General features: G+C 28.5%; 1 protein-coding gene across 4 annotated transcripts in view; it reads right to left on the reverse strand.

Annotated features, from left to right (window-relative positions):
- LOC107453431 (adhesion molecule nephrin) overlaps positions 1 to 17,689 on the reverse strand; it is a 278,090-nt gene that overhangs the window by 55,051 nt on the left and 205,350 nt on the right. For all 4 annotated transcript variants that reach the window (XM_087166005.1, XM_016070260.4, XM_043040896.3 and 1 more), the window contains 4 exons: positions 10,409 to 10,519; positions 5,338 to 5,541; positions 2,204 to 2,500; positions 282 to 572 (listed from right to left, as the gene is read on the reverse strand). In XM_087166005.1, coding sequence (XP_087022131.1) covers positions 282 to 572; positions 2,204 to 2,500; positions 5,338 to 5,541; positions 10,409 to 10,519 — 903 coding nt within the window. The remainder of the gene's footprint in view (positions 1 to 281; positions 573 to 2,203; positions 2,501 to 5,337; positions 5,542 to 10,408; positions 10,520 to 17,689) is intronic.

Here is a 17,689-nt window from a genome sequence, read left to right on the forward strand (position 1 = left end):
ACCTCATTTATTTAGTTTTCCTGGCTCTTCTTTCTAGGTTATAAAAATATATATTTAGATCAAAAATTATAAAACACCCAGTATGATTGTTGCTGAAAAATAATTCTTAAATAAGTCTGAAACTATAAAGATACAACTATCAGACTCAAGAAGAAACCAAGGGTTTTGAAACCACATCCTAATGACAATTAAATGTATATACGAGGGGAAACTCTGTCTGTTTATATCATTATTGTGATAAATGAGCTATTGTTATTCTCAGATAAGAAACACATACTTACACCTTATTTCTAAGAATAAATCCAGGCTTTCCCCTTCGCCTTCACTATTAGAAGCAATACATCTATATTTCCCTCGATGCTCTTTTTTCACCCTTTGCAGAACTAAAGATTGATTAGAGATGATGATCCCGGCCGAAGCGTTACTAAAGAATGGTTTGTTTTCGAATAGCCAGGTTAGTTCTCCAACTGGTGGATTTGCCCGGATAATACACTCCATGTAGACATCATTTCCTTCCTTAATGGTCGAGTATTTTATGTTAGCTCCGAGCTGTAATGACACTTCTGGAGAAACTGAAAATTAGTAAGAGATTTCACGTTAGTTTCACTTATCAGCTGATCTCGATAGTTTATACTGACACAACTGGATAAATTAAAAATTATTCAGATATTTTAAGCTACTTTTATTTGTTATGATCAGCTGATCTGATTGCTTTCTAAAGAGACTTCTGGATAATAACTCAATATATATATTTTTACTTCAGAAGAATCTGAAACTTATTAAGAGAGTTTAAGTTAGTTTTCCTTACTAGCTGATCTCAATATTTTTTGCAGCTAGTAATTTGCAGCTAATAAGCTTTGCCTAATTTTAATTTCCATACCCCTTTATTCCTTTTTTATGCATTGAATCAATAATTAATGATAAACTTTTATTAATGTTTATATGCTTATTATTCCAAAAGAATAAATAAATAAGCACCATATTATAAAATAAATAATTTCTTAGCATAATTGAAAAAAATGCTCAGAAAAAAGATAGAACTCTTTCTTAATCAATTTTATTTTTCAAAGTTGTATTTTAGCTGACACACCTGGATAAATTAAAAATTATTCAGATGTTTTAAGCTACTTTTATTTGCTATGATCAGCTGATCTGATTGCTTTTTAAAGAGACTTCTGGATAATAACTCAATAATATATATTTTTACTTCAGAAGAATCTGAAACTAATTAAGAGAGTTTAAGTCAGTTTTCCTTACAAGCTGATCTCAATATTTTTTGCAGCTACTAATTTGCAGCTAATAAGCTTTGCCTAATTTTAATTTACATACCCCTTTATTCCTTTTTTATGCATTGAATCAATAATTAATGATAAACTTTTATTAATGTTTATATGCTTACTATTCCAAAAGAATAAATAAATAAGTACCATATTATAAAATAAATAATTTCTTGGCATAATTGAAAAAATGCTCAAAAAAAGATAGAACTCTTTTTAAATCAATTTTATTTTTCAAAGTTGCGTTTTAGCCAATATAAAACTCTTCCTTAAATCATTAGCTATAATTTAAAAAAAAATCATTAAACAATTTAGAGATTTAAAATGTAACTGAGTTTGGCATTAAAAATAATGAAGACACATCTTGCAAAAACTGTATTCATATTGAAAAATAATTAAACTTATCGCCTATAATTATTATTATTTGAATTTTTTTTAAATTAAATATTAAAAAAATATCACCATAAAGTTAAAAAAAATTGGACTGATTTTAAATAGACAATTTTCGCATTTAAGAAATCAAAACTTCAAAAGTTAGCGGAAATGAAAAGTTTTAGAAATTTTTAAATTATAAATGCTATACCGGTTTTTGAGTTCAGGCAAATACAAATACAAATAAATGTATTCTCTGAAACTTAAAGTTAAAAAAAATATTTTTGTGTTTATCCTAAACTGGTAAATTTCCCACAAAAATTTTAGATCATTAATAAATTAGCATTAGTAATTAAGTAATATTAATAAAAGTACAACTGTTTTAGAACTTTCTAAATAATAAGTATAGTCAATGAATATTGTTTTTGAATTTCTTAAAATACAAATAGTTAAATTTAAATTTTTGTAAACTATCTTAATAAATAAATCACTGATATGCAATAATTTTCTTTTTATATTATTGAAAGATTTATATTTTTGAAATAAAAACTTACATAAAACATTTAAATACCATATGTCTTGAAGAACGGGATGTGGCAAATCTTTATTTTCAGCTTTGCACACAACAGCTTTTCCATTATCATCGGATTTAGGCGTAATACTTAAAGTGCTGTATGTAATATTTCTACTGTTAGGAATAGAATCTTTACCAGTTTGTACACGTTTTTTATCTATCCACCATGATAGTTTAGCTGGAGGACGGGATCCAGACGTTTCACAATGTAGTCGGATTTCTTCTCCTACTCTTAAAGGCCTTTGTGGAGTTGTTATACGAATATAAATAGGTTTAACTGTGGAAAAACTGTAGGTTTTAGAATGCATATTGGAAACCAGAAGTATGATGGAATATACAACATTTATACTAAGCACATTTTTCTACAAAATAAATTATGCATAAAATAATGTAAATAAAGTATTGCATTAAAGATTATAAACGAAAAATGTAATTTGATTCTATGAAATTATACTATATTCTATATCAGGGGTTTCCTACTGGCTGCCCGGTTGGCATCCGGCCAGCGAAGCCTTTTTTTGTGGCTCGCGAACTAAAATATATTAGTTGCCATTTTTTTTGCGGACAATTTTCTTTAAAAATCTATATGGGTTTAAAATACTTTTCTCGTTAATAAAAACCTAATTTCTTCTTTTCTGTGAAATTTAACATACCAACGGTGCAAAAAAATTTATTTCTCAGGTTTTGCATCCAAGAAAACATTTATTCAAATACAAAAATAACTGTGTATGTTGCTCTTTTTTATTTCATTGTTTTGTACTTCGTGAATATAATTTAGCATGTGCGTATCAGAAATTTTCTCTAAGAAATTCTCCGATTTATCTTTTTGAAACCACTCATTTTGGACGAAAATATTAACACATACATTTGTAAATTTTACATTTAATATGTAAATATCTATTCTCTGGTAGTTACAGCAGACAAACCTCAATTTTCTCATTAAACATTTTCATCATTTCATCATTAAGTTTTAATACCAACCATTTTAAAGTTTTACATCTTAACAATTAGATATCTGTTGCACATTAATTGTTTAATACATAGGTGCACATTAAAGTTATTGTAGCCCGAATTTTTATGATTTATTTAATATTTTTAAAAATATTATTAATAACAATTAAATATTTTTAAAAATATAACTTCTTATTTTAATTTGTAATTCAATACTTTATTTTTGTACAACTTGGTAAAAATCTGACAGTAATATTTAATGTTCCTTCAAACATAAAAGAGTCCTACATAAAAGTTTGATAAAGTTGAGGCCCGCCATTTGCTTTGTGTTTTTTATTGTAGCCCTCGGCCTCATGTAAGTTGGAAGCCCCTGTTCTATATGATAAACTATGTTATTTTTATACATTCAAAAATATTCCAGTTGCATTGCCTTTACAACTATATTTTCCATATTATTTGAACTGTATTGGGGAAATGGTTAATTAGAAATTAGGGATATATTTGGTCTAGAAATTTTACTGCACATTTCAAAACTTTATACCGTAGAGAAGTAGTCGAAACCGTAGTTCCCGTAGACGTAAATGGGAAACCAGTATATTATTACTGATACTCCTGTTCCGTTTATAATGAATTGTTGTTTTTAAATTAATTCAAAAAACTTTCGAAAAAAAAATTTATAAACACTGTACTTTTTGTGAAGAAATTAAGTCAAGGCCTCCAGGACAATTGTTCGCTCCCCCCCCCCTCTTCTTGTGAAATGCCTTGACAACATCACATGTAAATTGCATGCATAATTAATTATTATTCATATAAAATAGTTGGCGTAAATTTTATTCATATAAAATAGATGTATGCTACTTTTCCATTGAAATTCTAGTGTTTCTGAATTTCAAATTGAATAAACATTCATACTCGGTTTTACCCAAGTAGTATAAGGTAAATCGAGTATTAACAATCTTGTTGAAATCGGACAGTTCTATGCTGAACAGTTTAGCTCCAAAAGATCTTCTAATCCCTTATACATATACTTATGTCAGTGTTCACATAGTTCATTCATTCATTTTTGCATTGTTCAGTTATTTTCAAGTTCATATTTATTGCAAATATTTCAGTTTACGTAATTCAGTTCTGTAAAAATCAATTTATTATTATTATAACAATTTTTATACTAAAACATTGCAAGCCTTATTTTCTCGCTTAGCAGATTTAGAGTGTATTTTTGTGTATTTACATTTACGAAGATGAAGGTGAATAAAGTTCAAATAGATAATCCTTACTGTAAAATATGTAAGAATATTTAGGATGAACAAAATATTAAACTATAATTGTATAACATTAAATGATTTTGAATTATATAGGCAAATAAATTATATACATGTTTCAGATGTTTCTATTAAAAATTAACATAAATACATATGAATAATGGTATATAAAAAAGCAAACCCACACGTTCGTTTGATATATATTTTAAATTTGCTTTTTCTATTGCCACCTTACCATACCAGCAAGCCTGCATGAAAAAATCAATCAAATTTAAGGCAGATAGTGGATGTCTTGTTTTTCAGTGGCGCCATCTATGGCCAAAAATACGGTTTCAGCCACACACATGTCATAGCTCATTTTACAGAGCGAACTTACTCATACATCCGTTTATTTGTTTATTCACAGGTCATAATTTTGACCTGAACCAGAGAGTGATCAATTCCCTAAACAGTAGAGGTATTGATTTGTTATGGAAGCATAGAACACTTCGTGACCCCGACAGATTTGCCAGTCAACATTTAACACGGGGTTTCTTCGGCCGGCGGTCCGTTCTCACTAACACGAGACCAACGTTTCAACCAGGGCTATTTTAAATAATTTTTAAATTAATAAATGTTGAATTTACTAATTTGTTAAAAATAACAATCCAGAAATTAAATATCAGTTTTGATTAAAAATACTGCATTTTACGAATGTTATTCAAGGAGTACAAAGAAATATAAAAAGTAAAACATGCATTATTTAGAAAACTCAACGATGTTATTTTTTTTTTGTATATATATAAATGAGTTTATTTAGCTTAAAGCCGAACATTTAAAATTAAATCTAAAAAAATATTATCATTTAAATGAGCTTCAAGCAAAATATAAAATATTAATAAGAGAAAGTAAAACAACATACGATTTAGATCTATTCTAATTTGCTCCCTCAGCGGTTGCGTGAGATTTGTGTTGGATGCTTCGCACGTCAGCTGAGCCATGAGATCTGATCTTCGTAGCTCCAAGAAGACGTACTCATTTCTAACAAAGCTTTGAGAAGTTCGAGAGAACGTGTCATCTAACAATGATTTGTCACGCCACCATGTTACTGAGGGTGATGGATTGCCTAAAGAGAAAAATAGAAAAGACAGACAAATATAGACTTCTTACTGAGGACACATGCATCTTTTTTGTTAAATGAATTCCTGGTCTCTTTAATTCATTCTGGCAAGCATAGTTGCTAGCAAGCACGAAAACAAGATGTGTCTTCACATGATTGAATATCGTATTTGTGATTCAGTAGACATTCGTATATTTGTGTCATTTGAAATACATTTCTTTTGAAAAGAATTGTTTTAATTGAGATGATAACAAAACTACTATAATTTTTAAAAGATATCGTTCAAAGTTTTTAAGCGAATCATTTTTTTCTCTCCTTTGTTTGCATACTATGTATTATTCTGTCGTTGGATAGTCGATCCAATTTTGGATTTACGACTACTAATGTTGAACTCCGTAGGCTTGTAATTTTGAACCAATCTAGAATACAAGGAAACTCCTTGATCAGTACCCACGGAGGTATGATTTGTTATGGGAACATGGAGGACTTTGTGACCAGACAGATTTAACGTGCAATCACCATTTACTACATGGGGAGTCTTCAGCTGCGGGTATCGAACCCATGTCCTCTTAGACATGGGCCCAGTGCCCTATTTAAACTATCTTGTATGGAAGTTTTAACAGTTTGTAGACGTTCATTGCCAAAGAGTAAGCAGACAAAGATAGCATATGCATAACAAAATATGCAAGCTTGCATATTTTTTGTTAAAAGAATTTCAGCTCTTCTTACTTTAATCTGGAAAATTTCGTATACATTTTGTTGACCCATTTTATTATGTCTTTATATGAGTAAATATTAATTTTGCCCTTTAATACAAGTATGTGCCTTTTTGAAGTTCAGAGTATAATACTTTCAAACGAATAGTTAATTTTAAATGGCAAATTAGCTGTTATTAAATACTAAAAGCTTTCATATAGTAGCTTAATATCAGTTTTTTATCTCTAATTTTCAGAGTAATATTTATGCACACAGAGAAACAGGATTCTGTTAAAATTACAGTACTGTATCGTTATGACATTTCTGGTGAAAAAAGAAAGAAAAAAATATATAATTCTTTCATTAAAAAGCAAACGAAAATATACTCATTCATTTGGTAATTTTTCAGTTCCACTTGTGAAGGGTAATTGAAAATTCTGGTTTTTAAAATTCTAGTTCTTGAAGAAAATTCTAGTTCTTATAATTTCTAGGTTTTGAAATTCTACACATTGAGTAAAAAATGCAAAACTGAAAATTAGAGTGACACCAGACTGACACCTGAATAACTTTCGATCTAATGATCTGATCTTAACGTTCTAGAACTCAATCTTAATGTCTCAAGATGTTGACTTCAAATATGCTAAATAATAAGTACATACGATATTTTAAGTTATGGAATCAAATGCAACAACGTACTCTCCCCCTCTCTGAATAAATAGACCTTTTTTTTCACCAGATTCGGATTTCTGATTCCCAATCAAGCAAATTTGGTCCTTATAGTTTGGTCAAGGGAAATCGGTCAGAAGTTCGGACCCTTTACTTTTTGCGTATTTTATCATATCTCAGGAACTTTGTGAGCGAATTAAAAAAAAAATTGCTCACAGTTGTAAAATTCGCTTATCCAAAGATAACTAACTCCATGCGAAAAATAAATTATAGTAAATATTAATTATTTTTGTATTAATTTATTAAGTAAAAGTCGAAAAAACTTTGAATTGCAAGGTATAAAATTTTTTACATCATTTTAAAGTACATAATTTTGCAAGGCAAAATAATAAATTTGAGTGAAATCGGTTGAATAGATCCTGAGAAATCGAATTTTAATAATCTGACTTTTTTGAAATTCAATTTCTCAGGAACTATTCTACTGAGTTTGCTCAAATTTTGCATTTTGCTATGTAAAATTATGTTCTTTAAAATGATGGAAAATTGCTTACACCTTACAAATCAAAATTGTGTCGACCATTCTTAAATAAGATGATAAATATTAACTAAAAGTTATTTATCACATAGAATTATATTTTGATAAACTAGTTTTATAAATGTGCTCAAGAATTTTTTCAGACTTTGAAGTGTTCTCCTGACCAAATTGTTCAGCATAAGTACGTTTTTGTATTAGATTTCATAACTTAAAATGTCGTTTGCAGTTAATAATTAGCTTATTTGAGGTCACCATTTTGATCCATTAATATTGAGTTCTAGAACGTGAAGAACCGATCATTATATCAAAAGTTAATCAGAGGGGTTCGTTTTTTCGTGCTCTGTATATTTTTCAGAATAAATGGTTTTTATGCTATGAGCTAAAGTATCATTATAAAATAGCCAAATTTTACCACATTTACCAAATTTGATCACATATTGCAAAATTTTATAGTTAATTTTTCCGAAATCTTTACCAAAGCCTTCCGGTAAAAATTATCTGCTTTTTGCTGTTCCTAAAGAGACTGTAAATTGTATCACTATCTATTAGTTTTGAAAATACAGTTTTTCTTAGTGCAGAATCGCAAAGTTAAACTCAAATAATTACTAGAAAATTATCTAATTTTAAACTACACATGAAATGTTTTTTTCGTATGTAAATATTCAATAGAGGGTTATGTATTCAAGGTATTTTTCAAGGTTATATTATTCCGGAACTTTAAATGATTCATTGCTGATTTTTGGATTCAAAAGACATTTTGGGTGTTTTCAAATTTAGAAATAATCCTCCAAAAAAAATTATAATGATAATAACGGCATATTTAACTTCTAGAAGTTTTAATCCATAGCTTCATGATGAATGAAAATATTTAAATAAATTAGAAAAGTGCATCTAAAACAATGTGTAAGTAAATTATTGGCTTCTAAAGCGAGTTCATTAACATTAAAAGTAAAATAGTATTAAAGTATTAAAATTAGTATTTGGAAGACATTTTTTAAAAACTATATTATGAATGTATTTGAATTATTTAAACAATATAATAAAAGCGTTAAAATTTTTAAGTTTTACAACAATTTCATTTCTTAATGACATTGCCATAATTCCATTTATGTATATCTCTAATACTTAGCTGTTCAAATGCCATATTATCATTGTATACTCATTATTTGCCATTATTAAATGCCATATTTTGAAATGGAAATATGTTCGAAGTGGATATTGAAGGAATTCCTGCTCTAAAACCATTAACCAACAACTCCAATGTACTATAAACATATATCATTTGATAGAACTTTAACTATGACAATTTACCATGCATCCAAATGTCAGTTTAATTGCTAAACATGATTATATGTAATATATGTAGCACGTTTTCCGTATGAGCAATTATTATTCCATCAAAATCAGGATATGTAAGAAACGAAGAGACTATTACACTTCATGCATAATTCAGATATACGAAAAATTGTTTTAGAAAGATTTTATGGGTTTATTTCCGATAAGAAGATTTTTGAATGGTATTATATGTAGCTATATATTTTATTATTTAACTTTCTCTCCGCATAAGGATGCTAAATTAAGTTTAAGTAGAATTAATTAAAAAAAACTGGCATCGTGATATTTCTAAAAAAAGAACTTTCTAATTTCTTGTTTTATTATTTCAGCGAAATATGTTCAATATTTTTTCTATATGATTTTAAAGATATCATTAAAAGTAATAGCTTCATGCGGACTTCCATTTTTACGATAAAGCTACATTTTTAAGCTTCTTTATTTAACATTTGTATCCACTTATCTTATTTTATAGTTAATTTGAAGTTTAAGCCTGCGAATTATTTTTTGGTATTTATTTTTATTTGTTTACTTACAAAAAAATTCTGACTTGGTAGTAGCGTCAAAAATAAACTCAAATAATGATAATTATCTCGTTTACAGGATTTAAGTCATTTTATATGGAAGTCAACAAATAGAAAATAGATTATTTTTCGACCTGAAGTAATGAAGTGCTACGGAAATTACAATTCAAAGAAAAATCAGCAAAAGCTAACATTTATAATTCTTGAGCCTAAAACTTGCCAAGGTATACATTGTTATGCGAAAGTAAATAGAACAGGTAATACGCATATGAAATATCAAACACACGTAACGAACAAGAGCCTCGCACAGAAAGCCAAAAGTAAAGACACACTGCAAGTGATAAACGATAAATTTTAATAGTACGCAACAATTTCATCACAACTTTCGAAAGCAACGTTTTCATCAGCATTCTTCGACACTTATTCTTCGACACTAAAAGTATATAAATTTCTGGTGAAATAGTTTGCACAATTTTATGCTGTTATGAATCAACATCATATCATTTGGGATGCTACTTTTTGTAATATAAACTTAACAGTCACTGATGGATACTTGAAGCACTACTGCTATTCCGGACTTTTGACTTATGGGGATTGTAAGTTGTAATATATATATATATATATATATATATATATATATATATATATATATATATATATATATATATATATATATATATATATATATATATATATATATACAATTCAAATATATATATATATATATATATATAGATATATATATACAATTCAAATATATATATATATATATTGAAATGTACTAATATCATTTTTATCAAATTAGTTCAAAGTCTTAAAATACAAACGAAAAGTTTACTTTCATAACTTGTATTTTTATTATTATTATTATCTACACTTGAGTGCAATTATCCAAGATCTATCAATTTCGAAGCTGTTGTTAATTTATAATTGAAGCTTATTTGTTTCTGTATTGAATACCTTAACTGATTCTGGGAGAAATTTGATTAGGGATAAAGAACTAATCATTTTCATCATTGAGGAATTATGCAAGGATTTCAATTATTCCCAACATGGAACTATCGATTGCTCCATTAAACCTTTTGATGAAGTATTCTGAAGGATCGAGATAAGCTCTTACCTCCTTCTGCTTCACAAAGTAATGACAAATAAGCGCCTTCATCGTATGGTCCTGCTACATCTTTCAACCTTTGACCTCGATCATCCATTATCACAACTGATTGAGGTGGTGCTGAAATAATACAAAAATGAAGGTCATCTCCCAGTTAATAAATACATTTTTATATAAAATGATAAAATTGATGATTTTAGGGCAAGGAAAAAATATTTTGAAATTATTATCTTCAAATTAGTATCAGATAATTTGGATTTCACAACATCTTAAACAACTAAAGATTGTGAGTGTACCTACACAGAGTATAAATTAAAATTTTTATGCTTTGGAGAAATTAAGTTGTAGTTTTTTATTGTATATTATGAATATCGTTACAAAAAGCACAAAATATGTTTTATAAAAATTTTATATCTGAATTATAGATGCATTATAAATATAACAAAAACATACTATTTATACAAACAGGTAGAATATTACAAGCAGTCTGTTTTTGCTTGTTTAAGCTATAATTGAACGCATGTTAAATATAGATTATAAGAAATGAGACCAAGTCCATTAAACGAAATCTAGTTTATTTAGAAAAATGGTGAGGGACATAAGATGTAGTAGTTGGTGACGAAAAAACACATCTACTTTCCCACCATTATAGGGTAATACTTGTCATAGAAGAAATGAGGTCTTGCAGGAAGAACCATTCAGCTTCCAGTCCACTCATTTCGTTTCCGATATCGCAAGTCAAAGAAAAATCGTTCTGAATTCTAGCGTTATGGACATGTCTTGAAGCACTAGTGGCATTTGGTAACGTCAAATAAGCTCTCCAAAGCAATTAGATCATATGTCCTAGAAAAATTTCAAGTCCAGATTAATCATGTCATGCAACAGCGTTAGGTCATACGCAGACAAAGCAATAAAAGAACTTCTGTAATAACTCCGAAGGGTAGTCTTCAGTTAGAGATCGGAGTTAATTCCAGTTCATATCGGTCTTCCTTTAGTCCAAATCTGTTCTCCTGATATTTCTTCGATGAGCATTAAAAAATACTTCGAGTCATAGGTTGTAAAGGGTTCTTGAAATATGCACAAATGATCCAAGTAACAAACATTTGCATTGTGAGACTGGAATCGATCCCATTCTGAATCATTCTGATACTAAATCGTAACAATCGTATTGTCAACAATGGTTGATGTCTTTATCAATTTTGACGATACTTAAGACTTTCATGAAATAAATTGTATGTAAAAACCTATCACTCGCTATTTATTGGCTTTAATTAACACATTTGTTTTTTCATTTTGGACAAGAAAAAAATTTTACAAATTTTAATTATGAATCCATGATGAAAAACTCAACAAATGCTCTAATTACCAAACATTCGTGAAATCAATTTTTGCCTATATACCAGAATTAGCAATACTTTATTAATAATAGCTTCAAATTGTATCGAATAAAAGGCAAAATATATTATAGAAAGGAAAAGTTAACCTTTAACGGTTTGGAAGTATTTTAAATTGACTTTCCACCTTATAATATTACTAACGATCATATAATCGCCGTATTGTATTTACACAACTGTATTCAAAATAATTGCCTATATGACAAGAAAGAGAATTTTAAAATAATAAAATTAATTTTTCCGTTGTATATACGGCTTCGCTCCGTTAAGAGTGAAATTTTTTCCTTTATTCTACAAAAAAAGGAAGAAGGAAAACATGGTAAACACACATGCATTGGGGGAATAAAATTAATTTTGCTTAGACTTATCTACTACTTATGTCAATCTACATATTTTCTAAAGAAAGGAGAAGAAAGATGTAAAGGAGAGACGCAGGCAAATCTTGCGTTAATCGGGTGAATGACAGGAAATGTAGTCATATTTTTATCACGAAAATGGAAGAAAAGAATTTATAGCGTACTTAGCAGATATGTAAACTTTAGGCCATTTCATGTAACCCTACTACCATTATTATGACTTGACGAACAACAAGCAAAAAGAGTTAACATATTTTATACATTTAATGCTTGCAGAAGTAAGAAATTATTAATGAAAAATATATTTTTTAGTCTTTTAACATTTTAAACACTGCAAACTATTATTTTTCAAAACACGATAAACATCCAGGCATTGAGGTTATAAAATTAAATTTGATCTCCCCCTCGACTGAGCTTCGAATTATTTAAATCCTTATACTTTCTAAAGAGGGGAGAATAACAATGCAAAAGAGAAGGATACGCAAATCAAACATTAATCGCGTGAATGGTAGGAATTGTAGTCATATTTTCCTCACTGAAACGGAAGAAAACCAAAATTTACATTTATAACGTGCATAGCGGAAAAGTAAATTTTACGTTTTACGCAATATAATTTCTATTATTATAACTTGAAATAAGTAAGCTATTGAACGGGCTTTGAGAATATGTCCAAGAAGGCATGAGTTTGATCCCCGACGGCAAAAGACTTCCCGTGTAGTAAATGGCGATTTGTGACCATTAAATCTGCTGGTTGGGTCAGAAAGTCCTCCATGTTCCCATAACAAATTATACTTCTAGGGATACTGGATTGGAGATTGATAGTTCTCTGGTTCAGATTAAAAATGACGATCTATGGATGAATAAATGGATGAATGAAGGGGTCCACCCTATAAAAGGATTGTGACTTAAGTTTGTAGCAGAAGTCGAATTCTTGGCCACAGAGGGCGTCACTGAAAAACAAAAACCTGCGCCCCCTTTGCCTTAATGGCCTACGACAACAACAACATGACTTGAAATGAAGAGGAATTTACGAGCAGCCAGCAAAAGCAGTTGATAAATTTTAAACGTCTCAAGCTTGCAAAAGTATGAAACTTAAAACAGATATTTTTTAGCCTTCTAACATTCTAAACTATAAAAACTTTTACTTTTCAAAACAAGCATGAAGAAAAATACCTTAATCAAGCAATAACTTTCGTCTCTATTTATAATTGAAATAAAACTTTCTATGCTGATGATGATTAACATAAATTTTCATTTGAAGTTTCATTTATAATCTAGCAATAGAAAAAATAATCATTTAAAATAGTAATAGCATTTCTTTTTGATATTAAATAATTCAAATTGTCTTTGATATTTATGAAAAATCTTCTTCAGCTTTGCTTTTATCCAATAAATTGAAGTGTTACTCTTAAAATCATTCATTAGCTAATGAGACTAATTCCCATAATAATTTCTCGTCCTATAATCAATTCCTTATAAAATGATTAGATAATTCTATTTGAGAATTCTAATTATAAATTTATTTAATTGCTATTGCAAAGGATAAAATGACCACCAATATTATTTAGCTAAAGTACTATATAAGACAATTTAATTATCAGCTAATTTAAAACTAATTAAAAGTGAGTTATGAGAATGAAAGTAAACAAATACGTACATTTTATTTTAAATTAGGTAAACCTTTTTAAATGTGTAAAATTTAAAGTATTCCGGTGTTTTAAAATTTTATTTCCAAAAAATCAGATAAAATATAAATATCCAACTTTTCATTGAAACATTAGCAGTTATTTTATGTCTTGCATGTTCCCCCAATTTCAGTATTCCATGCCTTTTTCTATTAAATTTTAAAATAAAAGGTATTGTGATCCTGGGGTTTTTCTGTCTGAAAGGGTCAGATTTCGCAAATCTTGTGGTATACCCCCGGATAGGTCATTGTCTGCAAAGAAATAATGGTCTTACTCCGAGTGATAGATTATACTTTAAAATAGGGAACTCCTTTATTTAAATATTTAAAAGAAGGTGCAATCCTGAATCTGTTAATATTTGATAATGAGTCATGGTGGCCCAGCAAGGTAGATCGCTAGCTTTCTAATGAATTGCCCTTGTTCTAATCCTAGCAATGGCTGGTTGATACGAATTATACCTTCAACCCATACCAACCATAATACTGATATAAAATATTCTCAGTTGTAGATGGATCATGAGTCAGAGTCCCCTTGCCATCAAGCTAATCATAGGAGGGTTTCCTCTCCATGTAACGTAAATATGATTTAATTCTATTAAAAAATGCTCCACAAAAGTAAATCTCAATACTTGATTTAGGATTTCACTTGTCTTCTGGATTGTGTTCAAAATTGCAAGGCTACAGAGTTGATCATCGCTAGTCGTAAACTGTCGGTTGTTCAATGACAGTGATAGGATGAAATCTCCGATTTTGCAATTCATTAAAGAGTCGAAGTCTTTGGCTGGTGACTGGTACAAGAAGCTGAAGTTTTATAAGCAGTGAAGAAAGGCTGGATATAGTTGAAAATTAAAAATAACTTTTCCCCTAGACCGCATGAAGCCTACCGAACACCAATAAATACCTCAATCCCATTTACTGCCGAGAGCTATCTGGTAACCCTTGGCAGAATTTCCAACAGCAAATTCTTTTCAGTTTTTGGATAGTAAAATGCAGGCCATGGACCGACTTTTCTTGAAAACGTAAGGGTCACCCTTAATAGAGCTGTATATTACATTCACAGAGTGCCATGCAGTATATGTCAGTCTGTGTCAAAACTAAAATTTTCTTTAATTGAAATCTGCTATAACAATGATGCAACTACCTTCAAGGTTTGGCAAATAGTACGTAAAATGTCACATAAAAATATATCGGTTAAATCAGTTATTAACACTGGTAGCTTTATTTAGCTAATACACTTTTTTTACTCCTTAACACATTCCATAATTTTTCATGCCCAAGAAAGAAAGAAAAATAGCTGCTTCTTATGAGTATGTATTTCTATATCCCTATGTCGATTCAAGACACAAAATCAAGCTGAAGCAATGCTGGAGCAGGCAGATCAGTGTAGAATCATTACTGGTAACAGTCTTCTTTGTTTTTGCAGAAAGCTAAGTCTTTCAGAACAGAAGTTATATACTAAACAATTGCTATTCAAATTAATAAAAGAATGAATGACATATTATTTGGTTAATAACTCCAGTTCTGCCCCTCACCTGCATTGATAATGGAAATTTATTCTTGACTGATTTGCCTCTTTCATCTATCATCATTTCGCATACAGCTGTATCTCGTGTAACCTCCCTAATCACTTATTCTTTTTTTTTTCAATTGCGAATTATCTTGCTTGTGGCCTTTTTTGTTTTATTATTCACATGGTGTTTTGCTTTATGACTTTTTTTTCAGTGTAAAATACGAAACAAAATTTTTTTACATACATATATATTTTAAGTTTATTTTTTAAGTAAATGCATGCGGTAAATTTTGAAAAATTTCTAAATTTACATACTCTTAATTTACCAGAGTGTAAAAAAACTTTTACTCTTTTTCCAAACTTAATGTACACATTCTAAGTTACGTGTATCAATTGTAATAAATGCAAAGCGATGAATTTAATAAATATTTATTATTTTCAAAAATAGCGAAAATCATCTTTTAAGTTAAAGCGAAAACACTGTTACTTTCGAAAAAGTTATTCTTTTATTGAGAATATTTATACAGAACTTGCTTACAGAAGCGAATATGACGATAAAATATGAAATTCTATTTTTACATCAGAATACAAAAATATTTTTTCTCAAATATATTTTTTCCTCAAAAAATATATTTTAAGCAAAAATACTTTTTCCGACTGCATTTCGTCTAAAGGAAGTGAGAGAAAATCAACAATGCACTTTTCCATTGTTACAGAAACAGGAAAGTTCTTCATTCCAATATTAAAAAAAAAATGAACACTGACTTCATCTTTTCAATATAAACCGTGTTTATTTTCCTTTCGTCTTCAGAAAAATTCAAGATGAAGTCAGTGAGATTTTCTGAAATATGTTCTTCGTGATTTTTTTACAAAAAAGTTTATACTATTTTTAATACTTTTCAGTAACTTGAAATACTTTTAAAAAACTGGCTGGTTTTGACTTTCAATGAATTTTAAACAAGATATTCAATTCAATTTATAAAACTTATTTAATAATTCTCAATGCACTTTTTAAATTTATATGTTATTTTCTCTGATTTCCATAATGAAAAGATATATTCATATAATCGACTACGCATGAAAGATCTATAAGTTCTTCTTATTTTGAACACTAGTTGTAATCATTGTTGTATTGAATCATTATTGTGCAAATAATATTTTTAATGATTTTATGAGTATGGAGCTGACTTATACTATATAGCATATTTCTTAGAAACAGAATATCTCTTCCATTTCATTAACCATTTACGTGCAAATGTTTTAAAAATGGAACATAAATTTTGAGTTCGAATTTAATGAGCAATTTAAAATCCGAATATTATTATTTTACATACATTTATTTTCTTTGGTTTCCATTATGAAAAGCTATATTCATGTCATTTATTAAGCATGAAATATTTGTTAGTTGTTGCTATTTTAAACACGAATTGTATATTTATTGATTCATTGTTGTGATAAATAATATTTGTAATGATTTTATAAGTATGGAACTGACCCTCACTACATGGCATATTTCTTAGAAACGGAATCTTTTCAATTTCATTAACCATTTACGGGATGAATTTTGAATTGTGAATTTTGAATTATGAATTTTGAAATATGAATTTTGAGATTGAATTTAATTTTTAATTTAAGTCCGAATATTATTATTTCACATAAAAGCATTTTCGAAATTAAATTGGTTCCGTTTTCATATTTGTTTGACTTTTTTGTGAATTTCTGCAATTTGAGATTGTTTGTAAATTTTTCTTTCACTAGCAATATAATTTACCAAAAATTCAATTTTGATAGTACGGCAACAATCTTTACAAGTTTTTTATACTAGATTGCAACCCTTAGTTAAGCACCAAATTTGAAATTTTATTTTAAATACTTTAAACTTTGACGCTTCAAGAGTTCTATTTTAAAATTTCAAGTGATTTATTGCGTTTTGCTTTTTGCATTTTGTACAATTATCATTATGCCATTTATTTAAGATAAATAATGATGTTAAAAAAGAAAAAGAAAGAATGGGCATGCCTTTGTTCAACTAATTTTAAGGTTGAAGATCAGAAACATAAATTTACAGGTAGTTGATAACAGAGTGATAGTGACAAATGTTACTGCAATATTTAGAAACAATTGAAAAAAATGCACTCATTCATACTCAGTGCTTTTCTCTTTTTTTTTTACTTCTAACTATTGGTAAGAAATTTTTCTGACGAGTTGATGGCTTCCAAGAGGCATAAAACACTTTTTGCAATGGCAATGATGGAGTTAAAATTTAACAAAAGAGTTTTTAAAATGTTCTCAATAATGAAATTTAATTGACAATTACAAATTACAGTTTCTTTCTTTCTTATTCCT

Source organism: Parasteatoda tepidariorum, chromosome 6 (assembly GCF_982258835.1).
Source record: "Parasteatoda tepidariorum strain Cologne lab strain chromosome 6, Ptep-v5.0, whole genome shotgun sequence".
Classification (NCBI taxonomy): domain Eukaryota; kingdom Metazoa; phylum Arthropoda; class Arachnida; order Araneae; family Theridiidae; genus Parasteatoda; species Parasteatoda tepidariorum.